Below are 23,383 nucleotides of genomic sequence, written 5' to 3'. Positions count from 1 at the left end.
AAGAATGCAGCTGCAAGTGTCCTCTTGTCTGCTGCCTGCAACATGACCTGCTGATACCGTTCAGTTACCCATTCCTTTTCTGGTGGTCTTTCTTACTGTAATTGATTATCAAGATCAAAGTGATACAATTTTATGGATCATAAATGTCACTTTTAGGATTTAAAGGACAATAAAGTAATTCAGTGCCAACATATCAGGTATATATAAAGGACAAATGTGGAGGAGGGTTAGTTTTAGACTTGCTTTTCCCTGTCTATGACATACAAACGTACTGTATAAACTGATGAAAAGTGAACTATTTGTATTTGTGGTCTGGATTATGTTATGCTTCCCCCCCTTGTTTATCTCCGGCCATCTTTTATCTGTTTATTTGAAAACTGAAATTGAAGGACATCTCACACCAAAAGGAGAAGTAGTCATCATAGACTCTTAAATGAATTGAAAAATAAAAATGACAAGAATTGTCTTTTTTTTCCTCACAATACCCATTATTCATTCCAAGTTTCTGAATGTATTTGAAATGATTTTTCTTTGTGTCTACGCCACATTTCTTTCTTTGAAAAGGAGGATGAGATATTTTCAGTTTGGCTTCCAATCACTGCCACACTGTACTTTCAAGTGAATAATTTTAGAAAAATTGATAAAAATGGAGAGTAATACTTGAAAAGTAATTGGATGAACTGTGTTTCTTTGAGAACTTGTACTAGTTAATACTGAGAAGGAGCAAATCTAGACAAAGACATGAAGACTCTGTGGTCACTGAAATATGGTTTAGAAGGACAAAACATCAAAGACTTTAATGCATTTCTTTACACTAACAATCAAACTAGCACTACTACTACAGTGACTCAGCTTCTACATGATAATCACATTTTATGTTGCCGTCTATTGCTGTTGTATCTATTTTTGCCTGTTGGATGATGTCGTGAAGGCATGAGGGACACTCTTTCATGTTTCATAGCTGGTAACTCTATTTGGACCTTTCATATCATGAGGACATCTCACTTTTCATCATCTTAATTAAGCAGTGATAAAACTCTTTACTTAAATGTGTAAATATATCATATTTACTGCGTGATTGGTTGTCTTTTCTTCCTGAAACAGCAGTAAAAGCTCTGTGTTTAATCTAGTACTCGACACAAACAATTGATCAGAGCTGCATACCAGGACATGGTCTGGATTTCTGATTTTCTTCACTGTCTCTCAACTCAGCCCTATTTAACAGCCCTATATGTCAAAGTTGCATCATTTTGCCATACTCCCACCATACTGATGTTTTCCTCTGGCAATGCAGTTTACACTTGAGCAATAAGATCTCAGCAGAAGATGACATCAAAGTTTTGGCAATGACACCATTAACTGAGGCACATCATATTTCACATTTATTACTTCCTCCAAGTCATTATAGTTGTGTCTCAACACACTGTTCACTATACACACAAATACACGTGCACGCAGCATAACAACAGATCGCCTGTTTAATGTCTGATGAAGACTTCTGTGAGCAAGTGCTTCTCTGCCCCCCCCCAAAAAAATCAATCCTCGATGAGTACAGAAGGAAAAAACCATGGATGATTATAAAAGAAAAAAAATTCTGGGAGACAGCTCAAGTGAGCTTGTGGAGAATTGAACTCTGTTTTGAACGGGAATAGAGGGAAACAGAGAAAAATGTAGTGGAAAATAATAATGAATGAGGCAGTAGTGGAGGGATGGTGGGTGGGTGAGAAAATGACAAGACCATTCCATCTTTGAATCTTCTGAATCCACTGCCTTTTTCTTAAAAAACAGAGCCAGATGGTGGCAGCAATTCTCAACTACACTGATTATATGCCTGTTGCATGCTGAGGATTATTAATTGCACCCTTTACAAGTTTTTTGCTCTCTTACTATTCACTAACAGACCAACAGCAGTATATTCATATATAGTTATGCACAGAAGAAGAAAAACATGACAACTGAAAAAAGAAGGCAAAGAAAAGAAAGAAGTGAGGAAGATACTGAAGGAAAAAACAGTGTTAAAGAGACATATAGCAGGATTAGGCTCTTGCTGGTGCTCAGAGATGTAACACACAGACTTGCTATTAATATAATGGCGCTGAAGCACCAAACACAAGCTGCAGAATATCTGCTGCCGTCGACCTGCTCCTCTACCATCTTCTATCTCTTGGCTCTACTGCTTCTTCCTTTATCTTGATTTGTCCAAAAGAGACAATTACAGACCCAAAATCATGCTAATATACTACACAGTTTTCATTCACTTAAATACCACACCCGCCTGCATGTCAACGCTCAATAATAGTGTCACTGAATGTTTTAGTGTCTGTTCATCTGTTCACTGGCTTTTAATATTCAGGTAATTCATTCTTGTAATGAGGCTGCCGAGCAATGGGCCATAAATGTTGGAGAATCTCTGTTACGATGACACTGCAATGGACTGGTGACTTGTCCCGGGTGTACCCCTGGCCCAGGGTCAGAAACAGCTGTAGCAGCTGTAGCAGCCCCCAGTCGGTATAGACAAGGAGAAGCTATTTCACCTGGCATTATTCCAAGTCACCCCACAACACTAATCGGAAAGGGAAAATAGTTTCAGGAAAAACTGATGCGTAAAGAATATTATTATTTTACTTCATAAGGGAACACGGGGAGAACATGCAAACTCCACCCAGGGTGTGGGCACCGAAGTCATGGGGGAACTAACACGCACTTCAGCGCCCACAGCGTCCCCGGCGGGAATCGAACCCAGGACCTTCTTGCTGTGAGACGGCTGCATTTGTTTTGAATTTGGATACAGGAAGAAGAAGCGGAAATGACGGTAATTGCGTCATAATGTTCTCCGCGCGTTGCAGGTTTGATCGAGATATCTCGAATGATTAAATACCATGTAAACGGAATATTCCGAATGTCTCAGTAACCGGAATATTAGCAATAACCTGAATTTTGACTGCATGTAAACGCAGTCACAGATTGACGTGACATGAAAGAGTGCCCCAACTGTCACAATGAGCTACTACAATATGTTTAAAAAGGCCAAGAACAACACGAGTATAATCACTAGGCTACTCCAGTCCCCTCCCAGTCCACAAACATTTATGTTAGGCTAATTGCTGATTCCAAATTGCTCGTAAAAGTGAGTCTAAGCATTTGTAAGCTTCTCTTTATGTGCCCCTGTGATGAATTGGTGGCCTGTGTAAGGTGGACCTAGCCCAAAAAGAGCTGGGATAGGCTCCAGCAGACCCTTGTGACCCTCAAATAAGTAGAGATATCAAATGGAAGGAGGCAGGAAATAACCAGGAATACATAGAAGAAGTAATCAAGGAGCTTAAATGGTAAAGAACTGAATTCAAATTCAAAATACTTTTTTCAACACTGACTCAGCCATATAATCTCTGTTATCAAGGTGACTTTTTCTTACTTACTAAAAGCAGGAAAGCCAGTGAACAAACAAGTGTAACTAATTTCACATAAAAATGCAAAATAAGCCAAACCTCTTTAACAGTGACGTATGTGAGAGGTAATGCATTGAAACTGTGCCAGCACTATGGCAACAACATCATTAGAGCGCAAGAAAGCAGATTTGTCATGGTGGAAACATCTTTTATTTTTCATTCACAACAACCAACAAACCAGTCACCTCCTTAGAAGTGATTGAGAAAAGTAATGCAAGTGCTTTATGCTTTGAGAGGGAAGAGACATGTATCTGAGAGCAACATCGAAGCATTTTTGAGAGCGTGCCAGAGAGAGGGTGATTTTAAATAGTGGACCTTGAGTTTGTGCATCTCCTTCCTCTCACTAAAACTTAGTGTGAATATGTTGAGATTTGTTCCTAAACGACATCTACTGCAGCATCTTAAAGCTTCGGAGCCCATTAGACTGAGATATTTTATCTTATGTATTGGCTTCATGGTTTAATGAAATGGACAAGCGATATAAAAATTTGAAAGAATAGAAATGTATATGATGCAATGGGAACTTCCCAAACTTGTGCAACAATTGGTAAAAAATGGGCAGAACCCAACAAGTGAAAACTTATTTATATATAAATGTATCTTTATAGCTATGTTGAATTCATCAAGCACTAAATATGAAGCCAAATCCTTTTACTCCATGTTTATTGTTGTACTCATGATTAAAATCAACTCTTATCAGGCAGCACTGTCCTCATTCTCCATTACAAAGAATCACTTTAATCTACCTTTCAAACACAAAAAATACAATATAATATGAATGATCTTTCATTTAATTATGTTAATGAGTTCAGATACGACAGTGGTTACTGCCTCTGGTAAAATATCACTCCTGTATTAACCATATTTCTGATATGTTTGCAACAAGGTGACAAGGCAAAATATCTGTTTATCAGAAAGTTATATTGGTAAAATCTGCTACCTGGAAGTAAAACCGTTTCTTGTTTTTGTGCAAATCAAAAACTTAAAAACACAGTCCTTCCCCTTGATGCTGTTCGCGCAGGCTCGTGTACGTGTGTGTCTCTTACCACCTGTGGAGGCATCTTGGCGACCAGACCATGGATGGCCTTTCCGAGGATGCACAGGGAGGAGAGAACAAACACAACCCCCAGGACTATACATGCTCTGCAGACACAAACAGACAGAAAGAAAAATGACCAAAGTCTCAAAGGAAAGCACTGAAAATAGTATTGCACTAAGTTTAACCGAGTGTTCAACTGACAATTCACCCTTCGACTTCTAAACCTGAGAAGTTAGAAATACCATCATGATGCACCATTCCTTTACACACACAAACTGTTCATCAACAGAATACAGGGAGCCTTGTGACCAAATATCCTGACAAGGTGTGGGAACATGCTAGTTACATATGCACTCTGCAGATGTGGTTATTCAAAGCCTCCATAGCGCTTGACTTTATTAGGGGCCTATCTTTCTCTGACACTTCTGCCAGTCCTGAATAATATCCGTCTCAAATCTCTCTCACTTTAGAACACACAATTTTCATTTCAGTCCTGCACAATAAAACTGACGTGATTCTCTGACAAAAGGGCACTTGCACCAAAAGGTACACTTGTTTAGATTTTTATACTTTTTAAACTTATATTACACACAATTATTACAATTATAATGACTACTTATGCAAAAATGCTGCAAAACCCCTCCTTTGGAGACTGAGGAGATTTTTTTAATTTAAACATATAAAAAAAATTGTATACGTTTTAAGTTTTCTAGTAATAATGTCAGATGAAGCATTCCAAACCAAAATGAATGAGCCCTCTAGTGTATCTCTCCATTGCATTGAACAGGCTGTGTGCTGCAAAATGTGCTGCAATTGTGACCGGAATTTCCTGCGCTGGGCTGCGGATGTGACGTCAAATGACGCTGCATGCGCATTCTCCCCGTTCTCCCGTGCCGGCTTCGCTGTTGGCTGCAGTACCCCTGACAGCCGTCGTGGTGAAGGGTGGCGCTAATGAGTCTCATTTCTTAAAAGGAGCCTCATGCTCCTTTAAATGGAAGATTCCTATTTGAGACTTTGTGTGAGTGTGTGTGTGTGCGTGCGTGCGTGCGTGCGTGCGTGCGTGCGTGCATTTCATATTATTAAATGTTCATGTCAGACCAGCAATCCTATAAGCAACCCAAACCCATGTAAAAGTGAGCTTATGTTACGTTTGACAAGGATTTTGCTAAGAAACTAGTACTGAAATGATGACATTTTCCATATTATAGACATGTAATTGTATAGTGACTTTTGAAAGCAATACATAGAATGGCAATTCAGACTGATTTGACCACTAGAATTCATAAGTAAATAGGTGTCTTATGTGTCGTTGTGTAGTAAAGAAACAGGACAATATATTGATTTAGATGCATCAAGATGCATTTTTAAATGTTAACAGGTGAGTCATTAGTGAACTGAATCATGAATTGAACAAAGAGTCATGCATCTAATAGAGGACTTCAAGAAAAGCTATTGCCAGCGAAGTCAAAGAAATCAGATAATCATACCGCCCATCGCTAGTACAGCTGTGATCAATAAGCTCTTTCTCAATGGAGAAACTTCTTCCCTGATTTTGCAGAAACTGTGGACAGTTTCTGAAGACGTTTAGTTAATGTCCCAGCATGAAGGGACCCTCAGTGTACTTTGTAACTGTATGGTAATTGTTCCAGACAACTGAAGTGGCTAGTTGAACACGTGCATGAAGCACCGGCACCCACCATAACAAGAAAAAGAAACTAGAAAACAGTAGAGCTCAACTTCTGCTGGGGAAAAATAAACCTAGAAACATTTATTTCTCCTCAACAACAATAAGAGGAATGTAATACCAATACCAACGGTTTCTACTTACATATACTCCCTGTGTGCAGAGTGCACAGCTGCTGCATTGCTGTAGCGCCAGAGGACAATGACTGATGACATAACATCCAGCGTGGCATCAAACTACAGCAGAAACCAACACACACACACACACACACACACACACACACACACACACACACACACACACACACACACACACACACACACACACACACACACACACACACACACACACACACACACACACACACACACACACACACAGACCGAGGACAGAAGGCAAAGAGAAAAGATTAAATCAATATATCTGAAAATGTCTTTTTGTCATCAACTAGTGTGAACAGCAGTATTTGTTATATCAGCTACATATGACAGCATTTTCTTTATGTTCGAATCACACATTCCTTTTGAAGTTAAACTTTTTCATAAAACTTAAAATGGGGTCTCATCATTATCATCATCATTTAATCTTCAAAAATAAAACATAGAGCTAAAAGGTTGACAAGGTTTCAGTTTTATACCAGCGATCAGTTGCCATGATTTCAACGTCTTTTCTTCAATGCTTATTGCAATATTATTAAGAGTACCACCGGCGCTTTCTAATTAAAATTCCCATCTTTAATAAAGAGATAGCTAGCACTGCAGATTATAGGTATTCTTATTGCATTATGTTAACCACATTTTCCACTCCTGTGGCCTTTTTGATTTCACTGTTATTAAGTCTTACCTTTTTCAGCTGATTGCAGGATCAATATTTTCCTCTGAAGAACCAGCAATAAGCATTCTGCAGCTAATTGAGCCTGCAGATCTGTTTAGTAGCCACGCTAAACATTTTGACAGGCATGCTCAACTCTGTTCCCAGTTCCTCTTGTCTGCCCTGTTACCTTGGCGACGAAAGGGCCAATAACAAGTCAACACTGGGATTCATTAATAAATCAGCATGACCCCAGTTGTGACTTAAACATTCAGAGTAAAAGGAGGGAACTCACAGCAAATCCGAAGGCTGACGCACTGTGTCGCATGAATGATACAGCTGTGGAGACAGAGAGCGTTGACGTCAGTGACTTCTGTCATTCAGATCAAAACAACCACAAACAAGTCCATTTTTGATGCTTTTTTCAGTTTTATTGACATTACATACAGATCATTTTTCATAGGAAATAAGGCTATGCACAAACACTAATGTGACATCCACGGTTGATGTTCTGCATGAGTGAGAAGGGGTCAGTCATAGTGCACAAAGGTAAAGGGTTTAAAACAAGATCAAACACAGTGAGGGGGACGTTTAAGCCTGCACTCCTTTTCCAGAAAATTCCATTGACCCTTAGTCCTCCACAAGTCCAGAAGTGTTTCCTTCTGTCTTTATTTCCTTCCCAGCAACAAAAAGGTGTGAAACAGTGAGCAGCAGTGGAGAAATACAGGAGCTATTTAATATTCCAGACAGAAGGACCTGGTCTGTTACCCTGCAGCACAATTTGATCAATAAGTACACAGTCATTAACAAAGCATAATATTTCTTGAAACTCTTGAAACTGTTACATTCACAGCTTTGTGAGCTCCCTGAAAGCTACACTGAACATGATTAAATACATGCTGGTTTATGAACAGAATGAAGAGCATGATATATGTATGGCTGTGCAGTGCTTGTGCAGCGCACCTGTGTTGTGTTGTCCTTCTGCCTGTCCTTGAATGTTTTGCTCCCTCCCTCTTTGCTTTCAGGGGAGGGTCTCATGAGACACCACATCGGCAGTTAAATTGCCATGGCAACAGGAGATTTGAGGCCAAGCTGGGAGTTGGTTTGAACTTATCCAACCAGCACAAAGGTTTCATCTCCCTCCTCCCTATCTTCTACCTACCAGTCTTTCTCCTGCCCTCCACTTTCACTCAGATTATCACACTCAAGATTTCCTTTCACAAATATGTCTTCTTTCTCTCGCCCTCAGCTCTCTGTTTCATCTCTCAGTGATGGCCCTTAGGTTTTTCATTCATTCTGGTTTGAGCTTACTGTTATTATTATTGAATACCATTATGTTACAAATAACACTTGATGTTTACAGAAGGACAGGATTTAGCTGAACTAGGGCTGTTCGATTAATCGATTTTAAATCGTAATCGCGATTATGTAATTAGAACGATGTTAAAACGTGAAACTCGTAAAATCGATTTTTCACTTTTTTTTTTTAATTTTTTTTTTAATTGGAAATATAACATACTGTATGTTTGCAAGTGCTGATTTGCTGATTTTTTTTTCAGAGATAAAACTTATATTTTTTAAAACTTTTTTTCAACTTATTTTACAGAGTTTTGCACTTTATTCATTCATTTTGGGGCAAATGTTCAATAAAAAAACAGCATATTTGAAATCATTTCTTTGCCTTTTGTCAATTCACAAAATAATCGTAATCGTAATCGAAAATCGGATTTTGAGAGAAAAAAATCGAGATTTTATTTTTGGGCAAAATCGAACAGCCCTAAGCTGAACTATATGGATATCAAATAGAAAGCATAATGAGGGGCAACACTGGGGCTTAGTGGTTAGCACTGTTGCCTCACAGCGAGAAGGTTCCTGGTGCGATAGTTGCCTGTCTGTATATGTGGCCCTGCAATGGACTGGCGACCTGTCCAGGGTCAACCCCTGCCTCTCGCCTGTAATGATCTGGGGTAGGCTCCAGCACACCCCCGTGACCCTGCAAAGGATAAAGTGGGTATAGAAAATGGATGGATAAATGGAAGCATAATGAGGTGAAGCAAATGAAAGAAAGCTACACAAGAGAAATAAATAACCTAATTGAGAAGGAAGTAAAGAGGATGAAGTAGAATAGGTAATAAGACCCCTGGTATTAGTCACACTAGCTGGTAACACAGCCCACTATATCCTGACTACCCATCCTAGGGGCCATTACCCAGAGCCCCCTCTCTATTTCCTCTTCACACATTTTCTTCTGAGCCTCCTCTCTCACTGTATCTCACATGCAAAGCCTGTGAATATCCAAACCTCAACCAGACCGCTAATCCATCTGGAGAGTCCAAGAACAGAGCCAACCTGAGACCATGCCAGCTTTTACCACTGATGCAAAGACCCAACGAAGATGCTCAGAGCTCCATTATGTTTTTCCTTTTATGAAGCATCCCTTTTAACACAATAAGGCTCCAGAATAGAATCAAGCTTCTTAATCAGTTTATTCTTTTTTTTAAGTCACTGGCTCTGATGCTACTGCCCCAACAGAAGACTGCAGATGATAAAACACTCTCCAGTACAGACTTATAGGAGATATGTAGTAGCTTTCTGCAAATGGTGAAGGACCTCTAAGCTTCCTCAAGAAATACAATCTGTTCTGTCCTTTCTTATACACCACATCATTATTGTGTCACCTCTCCACTTTGTTTAAACAGACACCAAGGTGTTAATACTCCTCCACCCTTCCACTTCATCTCCTTTGATGGAAAATTTGACTTATTCCTTGCTCGCTTAAAGGTGCATCTCCTTTGTCTTGTTTACATTTTAGTTGCAATGATTAAACCCACACAATGCCACAAAATGGTCCACCAAGGTCTCTGAACTTAGTCTCTTGTCCACCACTAACACAACCTAAATTTTTTTAGGTTGTGTTTCTGCAGTTCATAAGACAAGTCTTCTACTGGAAGTCTGTAGACGTCAGAGTGAAGAGGAATGGTGAGAGTATGACACCCTGAGGTGCCCCGGACCACCCAATTACTCAAATTCATGAGGCTATGATTAACCTCCCGTAGCACTAGGGCTGTTCGATTAATCGATTTTAAATCGTAATCGCGATTATGTAATTAGAACAATGTTAAAACATGAAAATCGTAAAATCGATTTTTCACTTTTTTTTTTTTTTTTTTACCTTGTCTGCACACATATTAATGATTGATACCATATTAATGATTGATGGAAATACCTCTCAATACCTGTGACAAGTGCCCCATCGGAGAGGCTCTTTAGTGTAGGAGGGGGCGTTGTAACATGCCACCGGGCATCCCTCAAGCCAGATGCGGTAGACCGGCTCGTGTTCCTTGCAAAAAACTTGCAAATGTGAATAGCAAATGTAATGACTGACATTACACACCTCTACCTCCTTCATGGGTTGCATTATTATTTAGCATGCAAAGACCCAGTTTAGTTTAATTAGAAAATGTCTTGTTTTATTTAATTGGAAATATAACTTACTGTATGTTTGCAAGTGCTGATTTGCTGATTTTTTTTTTCAGAGATAAAACTTTATATTTTATTATATTTTTTTAAACTTTTTTCAACTTATTTTACAGAGTTTTGCACTTTATTCATTCATTTTTGGTTTAATAAGAGCAAAGTTTGCACTTAAAGCCCAATGGGGCAAATGTTCAATAAAAAAACTGCATATTTGAAATCATTTCTTTGCCTTTTGTCAATTCACAAAATAATCGTAATCGTAATCGAAAATCGGATTTTGAGAGAAAAAAATCGAGATTTTATTTTTGGGCAAAATCGAACAGCCCTACGTAGCACTAAACAAACAACAGTGGGTTTTGACATGGGCCTGTTTGCTTTCTCAGGTGGGTCAATAAATGGTTAAATAAAAGTTGTTAAATGAGTTACATGATGTGTGATATTTGGGGAACAGGTCCTATGCTCGTTAAGGACAGATAGATGAGATTTCTTTGGTACTGGAACAAGGCAGGGTGTCTTCCACAGCACCGGAACCTTCTCCTAGCTCTGGCCGGCGGTTGAATCCCAGATTGCTCGTCCACATAGGCCTTCAGGACCCTGGGAGTGACACTGTCTGGACCTGCAGCCTTGTTCCAGTACCATCTCTCCAACTGCCTGTTATAGACAGACAGGAGAGGGAGGCAGAAGAACCCCTATCATCTCAGGTGTAGTTGGAGACAACAGCAGCACCAAGATCCATGACTGAGGTGGCTTTGAACTTAAAAGCACGTCTGCCAATTTCTTTAAATGTCAAAGGAACGGAAAGGAAGGGTTGCTGAGTGTTTCTGAGAGAATATGAGGATGTATATGGAATCAAATATTGTTTCAAGTAAGATGGATAACTAAAGTGGATACATTTGAATGAGTTGGAGCCAGTGGTATTGTCTTCTTGAGCGGAGGGGTAACCAGTTTAATGATTGATACATGGAGCAGTGGTGAGTTCAGTATGGGCACCTTAAGACAAACATACAGAGACTGTTGTAAATTACATTGAGGAGTTGAAGATGTGATTCATAAGTGTTCCGGTAGACAACATCAGCATAATCTAAAATTGGTAATAACAGTTGTGTGACAATTATTTTCCTTGTTTGTAGAGTGAAACAGTTTATTGAATGGTAAAGGATGCCTAATTTGCGATGTAATTTAGTTGTGATGGACTCGTTATGATGTTTGAAGGTGAGTAATGGGTCGATCCAGAGGCTGAGGTGTTTGAATGAGGTCACCTGTTCAAGGGGTGAGCCATAGTTAAAAAGAATATGGAGATCTGGGTTATTTCCGAGGCCTAATCTGGTACCAAACAACATTGAACGTGATTTATTTTTGTTTAACAATAGTTTATTTGATGATGTAGGGATCTTTCAATTACTGATGTATTATTACCGGATGTATATATTACTGTGTCGTCTGCATATACATGTATTTGACAGTTGGAGCAGGTTTTTGGGAGGTAATTAATAAAAATGGAGAAAAGGAGTGGTCCAAGGAATGGGCCTTGTGGTACTCCCTTCTCAACAATTGTGTATTTGGATCGGATTCCATTAAGGTTAACACACTGACGTCTGTTATGGAGATATGAGTTGAACCAAACAAGAGAATTTCTAGAGATACCAATTGAGTAAAGTTTGTCCAGTAGATGGTAGTGATCAACAATGTTAAAAGCTTTAGTGAGATCCAGAAATATTGCACCAGTGAGTTTACCATTTTCAGAATCTGTAAATGTATCATTTGTAAATTTAAGAAGAGCTGTGGTTGTTAAGAAATTTGATCTGAAACCAGACTGGAATGGAGAAAAAAATATTGTTTTCAGTAATATATTGTGATATTTGGTTGAATATTAATTTTTCAAAAATCTTTGCGATGGAGTTGATAATATCCTCACAGTTTTTGTTTTTTTTTGGTCACAGGTTACCTCTGAGCAATATGCTTACAGGAGGAGAAGAGAAAAATCAGACTGTGATATTTCTTGTTGACATAAGGTTGTGCAGAGAAGCTGTATATATCTCTGACGTTTGCAATGAATCCAGCATCTTATTTTCGCTCGTGGAACATTCCAAATACTGTTGAAATGGAAATGTGACAGAGATGGAAACCTGGTCTCTAGAGATTTCTACAAATATCTGAACTGATAACATCACACGCAGCATCAGCACTTTCTGGCGAAGGGATGTATACTGCTACTAAAATAGCACTGACAAACTCTCAATAGATAATATGGATGAAAACTTAGAGCTAGGAGTTCTACATCGGGGCTGCATAGACAACATTTCACATTAGTCCACCTGGATCACTTTGCTACCTTCTGTAGCTGACAGGCACTGCAGTTCCTTTACCTTGACTTCTGCTTCTACTCTTCAAATCTCTGTGTGCCCATACTATTTGAAACCCGGCCATATCTTTAAGGAGCTCTTTAAGGAACACTTCTGCATCTAGTAAACTTCTCTGCTCATCAGAATTAGTTAGAATATTTGTCCAGCTCTTTGTAGGACTCAGCACTGAGTAAGCTGTATGCACTTATGACGAGATGACTGCATGATAGTTTCTTTTTAGACGTAGCTTTCTTGTATAAAGGGAACAAAAAAGAATTCTAGTACCGACATGGCAGCACCTGTGTCCAGTAGTCTGACCAGCACTTATTCAGCTGTACCCTCCTATGTGATTTCTTGTTTGTGTTGTTCTCCCATATATAAGCTGCTTTGGATATAAACATCTGCTAAATAACAGTAGTAGTAGTAAGAGAGACGTTGGAGTCAGGTACAGCACAGACCAAAAGTTTGGACACACCTTCTCATTCAAACAAATGGGGAAGTATGTCCAAACTTTTGGTCTGTACTGTATATGCTTCTGGACCCCATCTCAGTGTAACACACAACAATCCATTTTGTAACAATTCTGTTACTACCTCCTAAGGAGAACAGCAGCATAAACATGTCTTTCAGCTTTCTGCCTCTGTATTGGATTTGTGAATGAGGTTGTAACTGTTTCTATGGCTATGCTTTTCTACAGAGGATAAGTAAGACTCTTAAAGCTTACAACAGTTTTTAATGTCATTGCACATGCACAATGGAAGAAAAATCTGCTCTAATCTGTTCTATTCAGAAATAGAATTATTTTCCCAGACACCAACATTGAACAGCTGGAATGGTATGAGTATAGTGACAATAAGTAACATCTGCATGACTCAAAGCTGCAAACCAGAACATAATAACATAATACATAATTTTACTTATTAAACTGGTTGTTTATAAAATACATAAATATCAAGAAACTATGTTATTAAAGTCTTTGAAACATTTCTCTTCTGATACATCAACATTTAGATTTGAACGTAGGCTATTTAGTGGTTTTCCTGTATTAAAGCTCAGCTCAACACCCCCAAGCTTGTGGACTGTTGTCTCTGCAGCAGTGAAGCCCTTAGTAACTAAAGCATTTCTAATCCAGCTAATGACATTAAGAGAAAATAATGTAGACTATTTTATTGTGATACGATTTAATCCCTCTGGTTTATGTCAAGTTTGCTGACTATGATGTCCTTGATATCTGTCACATCGAGTAACCCTTTACTTCATGGTTTGATTTCTTAGTGCGTAAAAACCATGGTTGTAAAATGCAACCATCCATCATGTGGCCATCCATTTTCTGTACCTGCAATGTCCTGTATCTTAAAGATTGTGAGGTGAGACGTAGGTGCACTATGGACAGCTCACCAGTCCACCTCACCCCACAAGGATGATAAATAGATAGGAACGAACTGGAGATAATTTAGCAGTACTGCACTCGATTCTGAATGCGATGTGATTGTTGAAGTAGGTGAAAGAAAAAGGTAACTGAAGTTACTCTGAAACTGAATGTGCATGACGAATAACAAATGTTCAACCTTTTGTTGTTAAAACCAGCTTCTACTTGACACCGCCTCGAGCCCCAATCAGACCAGCATGGCCACACAGAAAAATGTGGTGAGAAATTGGGGGGCAGAGTGGTCTGGATTAGCTCTGTTCAGCACAAGAACTGATAATGAGAAGCAACTGGCTCGGCCTCAGCACAGGTGGCATGGACTTGCTAGCGGAAACAGTGGCTGTTGAGCATTCTGCTGCTTCATTTACAAAGTCAGGTTGGCGGCCTTATGGATGAGCTAGGTAACAGCCACAATACACACTGTGTAAAAAAACAGACTGAACAACCTAATTTAACGGCATGTGTTCTGTCAGACAAATGTAATTATAAACAAATATTTGATAAAAATTGGCCAAATAGAATAAAAAAAAATTGTTTAGCACATGGAGTTTATAAGCATAACACAAGTTGTCATCAAAATGACAGATCCTAAGAATCAACTATACGGTTGTGATCAAGTAAACCTGCCAAACCTATTAACATGCTCTAGTAATCTTTGGCATGTGGTTTAGTATTCTTTATGGGCAGCCTTAAGACAGAGATGAACATGAGGGTGGCAAATAGATGAGCCACACAACAAGCTGGAAAGTAAGACGAAGAGGAAAGTGTGGGATACGTCTAGCACAGTTAACAGGTTGTCAACCGTCAAAGCAGACTCCTTTGACTTCCCCAGTTACAAAGAGGGGAATCAGTCTGGTTTCTAAGCCAGAATGAGTCTTTTCTTCTTCAGTTGAGTTGATGTGGGTTTCAGGTTACAGGAGTGTGGCCTGTGCAATCTGAAATGTTGATGTATTCCTTCATGAACTTCACAAATTGAGAGCTGGAAAAAATCATAAAACTATGCATTATGGTATATTAGCCACAGGCTTTAGAAATACATCTGCCAACCTTGCTGTCCTGTTGTGTGTTTATCCCCTGTGTTTTAAAGCGTCATGTGAGCCTGTGCATGAGTGGAAATGCTGTTGTGTGCCGTCTCACATACTGTTACATTCCTGAGCAGTTTTGCACTAAAATATTGTGTTACTGGTCTTTGGCAGAGGTGTCCTTTGAGCTGTTCCAACTGCTTTTGGACTTTCAACAAACAACATAACAAAACATCATCCAGATGAAACTTGTGCCTCTGTGCCCTGAAGAAAAAAAAAGACAAAGAGCTGAGCCACAGGTCAGGCTCTTTTTCTTTTTAATCCCACCCCAAGACTTCATTTTTAATGCTCATTGATGTGCAGACAACCTTCAGGGTTTCCTCGTGGTTAATTACTACAGGACCCAAATCAGTACAAAGCTAAAGCAGAAATGAAGTCATGTGTCATTCCTTAACCTACGGGATCTGTGATTTATGATTGGTTATAGATCCAGCATTGGTGGGTGAAGGGCTGACCACCAGAATAATTGGCCCCTGCAAGTAAAAGCCTCCATGTGTGACTTTCGACATTCCAAGAACGCTTGGGAAAGAAACCTGCTGACCGAGAGGCACTCATCCATAACTTGTCATGTGTTTAACCTAGTTTCATGGGTTTCATTCTGGGTGGCACACCTCAACAACACATCATGGCTAAAAGCAAAGCAACTATCCTTTAGCGCTTAAGGTCAAGTTTGGCAAGTGTCAAGAATGATATTTATTTCCAAGCAATTCAATCGTGGACACATTTGATCAACTATCAGGGAAAACTATGTCATCCTTTGCCAAATTTATTTATGTGAACTATTTTCTCATGACACAGGAGATAATCTAGTGCAGCATACGATCAAAAGAGCATTATATGGAAATTACATGTGGTCATTAGTTGTAGTGATTTTTCCCCTAGAAAGTAAACGCTTTTTCACACTACTGCCTCTTTCACTTCTTTTCCCAGTCAAGGCAAATAACCACCATCCCTGCGTCTATTCTGTTCAAGAGTGGGGTCCTCCTCTCCACTGTCACACACGCATGTGTGCTCAAGATGAAGGATTGAAATGAAGATCACTGTGATCTATTTCTTTAGGCTATTCGTTAGGCTATTTTGGAAATATTGGTATTTTATAAAATTCATGATATAGGGAGCTGTCAATGGTAATGGTGTCCCTTGCCTCTTGCCCAGTGGCAGCTGGGACAGGCTCCAGTAACATCTAAGACATTCAATGTTTTAATCATCGACTTCATTTCTTTTGTGGATTTAGACCATTTTTTTCATTTCAGACCAAAAACACATTAAAAAAAGTTGGGGACAGTAAGATTTTAGCAATTTATAATGTTCCTTCTCACAACACTGAAAAGGCCCTCTGGCATTTTGTTGCATTCCTTATAAACAGAATGTGAAGGTCTGCAACAGTACATGGTGATTATTTTCAAATGTTTTCATTTTAAATTACACATTCTCTGTCAGGGACAGGTCAGGACTGAGTTTTCTTCTTTAGCCATGTTTTTATAATAGGGAGGACTATTTTTTTTCGGTGTTTTGTCAAAAAAAACGCATGGAGGACTCTGGCTGACCTCATGAAAGCAACATACTGTAAATCTCAGTGTGCTTCTTTTCATTAAGGATGCCATCGCAGTGAAAACTGCCTTTGCCAAGAGCACTATTAAAACCTCAAACCATTACAGAAGCTGTTTTTTGGGCTCGTTGATAACAACATTTGGTTATTTTTTGTTTCAGGTTCATATCACACGGTGCCCATTTAAAATCTTTCCTTTTTGCATGATAAGTGATATTTGTTGATGTACTCTTGTCCATGTGTTTCTTTAGCTATTGACAAAATGATGGTTCTTGATCTAGTTGCATCTCAGGCACCGGAGATTATGGGCCGTTTAACTAGGTTTCAGCCCTTTCTCTTAGGTCAATGACAACGACTCCTTGAATGGTTTGACAACATTTTGAATTGTAGAAAACAGAGAGTCAACACATACATGACTTTTCCATGTATGTGTTGAGAAAGTAGATGTCATCTGTCTTTCCTCCTGAAAGACTCAGACTGTCATGGATACTACTTTGTCATATGGATGCCTGTGTTTCAAATGGCATTGTGCCTCCATCAGCTCTTTGCTGCAAATTTTTTACGTTTTCTAAAGAAATGATGTCAGTGATCAGGTCTCCTGTCTCTCCTTCTGCCTCCTAGATATATACAAGGAAGAGACTTACTTCAGATGCTAGAAATGTATTTTATTTGACATCTTTTTTATGTATAATTCCAGAAAGAAAAAGAGAGTGAGATGTACGTCTTGATGTAAGGAGCAACTACCTAACAATCGTAACATGACCTCAAAACCATCTGTTAAATTTGTAATCTAATGTAATCATGAATTCATCTGAGCAGGCAGAACTCTGCTTTTGTAATGCCACTTGGTGGGGATCCAAGGATGCTTCAAGACCCTTTCACCTCTATTCACAGTGTAACCTCGGGTTTAATGACAGAGCAACACCCTACTTTGTGCAGACTTCTAAAGCCTCACACTCCAGTCACTAACGTCCAGAAACTAGTGGCTTCTGGATGTTCCCATAGTGTTTTTCGGTGGGGGCTCCTAGTCTGTGAAACAGCTTATCTTTTAATATCAAAGCTCTAACACCACTGATCATTTTAAAACTCATCAATATGTAAGGCATAACCTTACATATTGATGGTCACTTACTAAAAAACATAAATATTAAATCAGTTATTCATGCTTTAATGTGTTTTCAGTTGAAATCATTAGTTTTTATAACAAGCCACCATATTATTTATTTATACAAATTACTGTATAGTATAAAACGTAAATACAAGCATATAATTTATGTTTAGTTGTGGAAAGGGGGTGGGATTAAATAAGTTTATACTTCCTCCCACTCCTTTTCGAACATGTAACTGAAATATGTTTTTTGATGTGTTTTTTTTTCTTTATGTGGTGGAATGCCCACCTGTATTTGTTTCTCTTATCTTTTCTTCTTGTTTTTTTTTTATACATGTTCGAAATAAATAAAAACAAAAAAAAAAAGCCACAGCTGAGCGGCTGAGCAGACTATTTAATCTCTCGTCTGCAGCCGTTGCAACCTGGTAAATTAAAAAGTTTTTTAACAAGCCATAACTCAGTTTCCTTGGTAACACCTGAGGGTTTTGACTAATACCTGGAACAATCACTACCGTCCCATAACGTCCTTATGCAATGGACACAGTGTTGACTTCTCCAGTAACTAGGACGGACCTGAGATACGATTTAGCAACAGGAGATATTCTAGTCCGCTCAGCTCCGCTCGGCTATTTTCTTTTCTCTCCAATTCTGCATCCCAGTCATCAAAATTGCTAAATTCACCAAATAAATTAAAAGAAATTACAAAATCATTCATGTCGCCGTCCTGCGGTAGCCGGCTCTTCTTCTCAGAATCTCAGTTGCCGTGGTTACAACCTGGCAGTTGATCCAGCGCAATTATATTAAAGATATCAGGCAATTTGACCAAACTTGTTTTCTAGGTGTAGGTTATCACTTTAAATGTACACCTGCCAGCCAATCAGAATGGAGTATTCACACAGATCGTGGTATAAGTATTTTTACTCATTGGCATTTTGTCCCTCTTGAGCACCATGTCGTGGTTCTTTATCATACATGCAATGTCTATTCATGTGCTTTATTCTGTCATTGCATCATATTTGATTGTTTTTAGTTTTGCATTTATTGTTGACATTGTGTTTTTGTTTCGTTGAATATCTGACTGTATAGTGTTTGTGTGAAGTGTTTGTGTGAAGATTGTGTTTGTGCACAAATGTTATAAAAACTGTAATGCACATATTTACTAACATACTCAGTTCTTGAAATGAACATTGTTCTCTATCATCTGTATGAAAGAGTGCCTTGAATTTCGATTTCATTTGAGTTTCTACTGTAATTTGTTCTATTTGAGTATCTGGATCAGAACAATAATGACAGAGGAAGAGTATGAGGCAAAAACTAAAATAAAAAAACTAAAGGAACTGGCATATTATTAACCCATAAAACATAGATTGTACTCAAATACATCACATGGAGAAACTGTGGAATATTTGTGGCCTTTAGCAGCATCTTCTCAATGAGAACAGACATCCTTTTATATGCGACTGGCAGGCCTAAAGCACTTCCTCACAACAACCCTTTACCCTTTACAGCCCCGCGTTAAAGCAAAATTCCCATATAATTCTTTTGATTCTAATAGATACTTATTAAAAGCATATTATTAAGTATCAAAAGTACATTATTGTGTACAAACTCAGTTACTACACATTCTCATTCCATGCCTTCTCTAAGACCCTTTAAATGTTGTTTTAACCACCACCCTGCTCAAACACTATAGAGAGATAAGTGAGGTGAGTTACTATGCAAGATTGCAGATTACATTCACTTGCCTGTCCAACAGAAGTCAGTCATTTTCACATTTTTATTCTTTAAAAACAGCTGCTGTTCAGATAACCATGAAGCAGCTCTTCTTTTCAGGGTGAAAAGCTGATATGACATTTCTCATAGACGGAGAGACTCTTGACAACCGACTGGATGAAGAGATGTCCATCTACTTGAGAGATACCTATTTACATGAGGCAAAAGGGACTGAGAGCTCATCCAGTTAGCCTGCCAAGGGGTGTGACTGTTCTCTGGACACCTATGACACCTTTGATACGACTGAGCATATGGAGGAGCACACTTACACAGTAACCTGACAGCCAAATATTTCTTTCTTTCATTCGTAATATACAGTATTCATTTAGTTGTCTTTCAATTTCTATCTGGGACCATACGTTTTGTTTTGTGATATTATGTTGGATATAGTTCTGTGTAAATCATCAATAAAATATTGAGTTCCATCTGGAAGGCAGAACTACATGAAAATTATTAACATGTTAAATAATCGGTCCATATACAATAAACATTACTTGTGTGGGAATGTTTACACCTGTCTTTGATCTACCCCTGTCATACAAGGGTAAAATTTGTCTAAGGCTGCAGTCACACGAGCCAATTTCGACCGTGTCATGTCCAAGCATGATTACCACCCCCCCTCTTCAGTTCTTCTGCTGGCTCACGCTTCCATTACTCCAGTCTTAATGTGCTATTTTACTGACTGTATGTCATCACATCATGCATGTGTTATATGTGCCCTGTAAGCTGCAAACTGGTCCAAAAGCATGTCTTCCAACTGTGCCAGAGACCAGCACTCATACCGGCCAAATGAAACAGACTTCAGGTATCAGTTGCACATGAGCACAATATGAACCGCCTGGTGGGAATGCTATATCAGAGGAGACTTTCAGCTCTTTAACCTTTCACAACGATAACGTTTTGCAAACAAAATAATGTTCCATAGAATATTGAAAATAATACTGAAGAAAGATGCTAATTTCTTTCTCATTACGACCAGTAGTGGTACCATCAGTACAATCAGTATACCGAGTCTACAACAAACAGTTTATTGGAGTAATTGTATGTAAAAAAGCCCGTAAACTATCACAACATGAGGGAGTGGAAGTACCGGTACACTTTATCCCAAAGGCTGCAGTGAGCCACAGCCTAATGAGCACAACATTCTGCGATAATTAGGACCGTTTATTATGTTTGACTGGACTGCAGAAGTCAGCTTAACCAGCGGTACAGAGAGCTAGCTTCCTGCTATCTTGTGGAAGAGTAAAGTCAGTCATTTTATTCTTATACCTGAGTGGCTGCTTTCAGTTTCTACTTGAAACAGCACAGGTGGTAAACTATGGAGGATTTTTTGTGCCAAAATTAAATAAATAAATACATCATTAATTAATTAAAATGGGAATGAAATATATCATTAATTAATTAAATGTGTCATGAATTAATTAAAATTAGAATTAAATATGTCATTAATTAATTAAAATACAATTCATTTTAAGTAAAAATATATATTTATTATCTCAGCATTTAATTAATTAATGACACATTTAATTAATGATTTCGTGTTACGTGTGAATTATGAAATGTAAAACTGCATTTAATTAATTAATGACACATTTAATTAATGATTTCGTGTTGCTGAATCATGAAATGTAAATGTAAAACTGTCAGTTTCACTCGTCAAACTCAGTGGGCGGGGCTAACGCAAATCCAGTGGAATCCACTGCTTTGGTCTGAAACTGGAGGTGGAAGAGGAAGCCGTTCGTTCTAAACATGACAACTGTGAGTTCGGAGGATTTTCGTGAACTTTGTTGAGAGTTGGTGAGCGATATCTTCGACCTTGCAGAGTATGTGGAAGCAGGACCTGCTGAGCCCGAGCATGTAGCGTGTAAAGCAGAGGAAGTTCCTCTGCTTCCTCTGCTGGATTCGCGTTAGCCCCGCCCACTGAGTTTGACGAGTGAAATTGACAGTTTTACCTTTACATTTCATGATTCAGCAACACGAAATCATTAATTAAATGTGTCATTAATTAATTAAATGCAGTTTTACATTTCATGATTCACACGTAACACGAAATCATTAATTAAATGTGTCATTAATTAATTAAATGCTGAAATAATAAATATATATTTTTACTCAAAATGAATTGTATTTTAATTAATGAATGACATATTTCATTCTAATTTTAATTAATTAATGACACATTTAATTAATTAATGATATATTTCATTCCCATTTTAATTAATTAATGATGTATTTATTTATTTAATTTTGGCACAAAAAAATCCTCCATAGTAAACAAGTGTTTGTGTAAAGGAAAATGGTGCCTGGTGTTACTGCCCCAAGTGAAGCAACATGGTTCCAATAAAGCACATGCACAACTACGGTTGTGTTTTGATGGAACTCAATGGGAGTTTTAGCACTTTCCCATGTAAATGTAACATGAAGCTGCTTGAGCTTATCCTCATGCCTAGATTTTCTCAGTTTTAAATTTTATGTCATGTTAAAATCTTTCACAATCTTCACATGGTTGTTTTTTTAACTCTAAACCTTTTCAACCATTTTTGAAAGTCCCCATGTCAAGCAGGTGAGTAAATATTTGCTCAAACACGAGAAACTTATTTGGTTGGTGTCAGCAGCAAGATGAACTGACGAGGAAGCTAACTTTAAGTGAACAGATGAGTGTGATAATTTGTGGGCGTCAGAACTGTCAGAATCTTGTCATTGGTGTTTGTTATATTCATTACCAGGGATATGAATATAAAGTACAGGAGGTGTCGAAAAAATGATGCGGCTCCTGTTTCCTGGAAGTAACTTGATAAGGGAAGCCCCTTCAGCCTCTTCTGCTATGTCACTCACAATTCCACAGCCATGTCATCTGAGGTCCCATCCCCCGCCACAAATCAGTGTAAGAAGTTACAAACGGGATATAGAACGCTTCTGAAGCTGTCAAAAAAGTTTTGTAACAGATTTTAATCTCAAACTTGTCTTGTTTTTTTTATATGATAACCCAGAATAACAGACAATAATAGAATGTCTCCCTCCCAGCGTCCAATAGAGCCAGCTTCTTCGGAAAGAACAAATTTGACTACGTATATCAAATACACTGTTTTATTTATCCTATAACAAAGGAAATCATTGGCTGTTGTCTCTTTACAATATTCATGCTTTATTAAATCATTTGTCTAAGTGGTGTATAATAATAAAAAATAAAAATAATAACCAACCTTGAACAGCAGTGGTCTCACTCTGCTTTAAACAAACAAATTAAATTAAATTAAAAACACATTTAGCCCCAAATGGGCCCCTTGAACAGTAGTGGTTATTATGTCCCTGTTTGTGTGTGTGTGTGTGTGTGTGTGTGTGTGTGTGTGTGTGTGTGTGTGTGTGTGTGTGTGTGTGTGTGTGTGTACACGCGCATTCATGGGACACTTGGAGCTGAAACTCAGACCTTACCCGGCAACAAAAATTCTATTTTCTGATTGGCTGATAGGTTGGTAACTCCAGTCAGCTGCTCTGAGCTGAGAGCTCAGTGTTTGGTAGGGGAATTGACCATTATAAGACCCCCCCCACTATTGTACAGGAATGGGACATTCCCGCAGAAGCTGCTGAGCATTGTCTTCATGTTCTGCTGTTCATTCCTAATGAATACTTAATAGTGCAAACACAAA

At 38.5% G+C, this 23,383-nt stretch overlaps 1 protein-coding gene across 1 annotated transcript in view; it reads right to left on the bottom strand.

The window, feature by feature from the left end:
• Window positions 1-23,383, bottom strand: part of tmem163a (transmembrane protein 163a) — a 76,699-nt gene that overhangs the window by 5,122 nt on the left and 48,194 nt on the right. Inside the window, exons 3-5 of the mRNA XM_061723963.1 lie at window positions 7,275-7,318; window positions 6,314-6,405; window positions 4,493-4,589 (exon numbers count right to left, since the gene is read on the bottom strand). Of these exons, the coding sequence (XP_061579947.1) occupies window positions 4,493-4,589; window positions 6,314-6,405; window positions 7,275-7,318 (233 nt within the window). The remainder of the gene's footprint in view (window positions 1-4,492; window positions 4,590-6,313; window positions 6,406-7,274; window positions 7,319-23,383) is intronic.

The sequence above is a fragment of the Cololabis saira genome, chromosome 6 (assembly GCF_033807715.1).
Source record: "Cololabis saira isolate AMF1-May2022 chromosome 6, fColSai1.1, whole genome shotgun sequence".
NCBI lineage: Eukaryota > Metazoa > Chordata > Actinopteri > Beloniformes > Belonidae > Cololabis > Cololabis saira.
The sequence above is the reverse complement of the archived record's forward strand: the minus strand, read 5'-3'. Positions and strand labels throughout refer to the sequence as shown.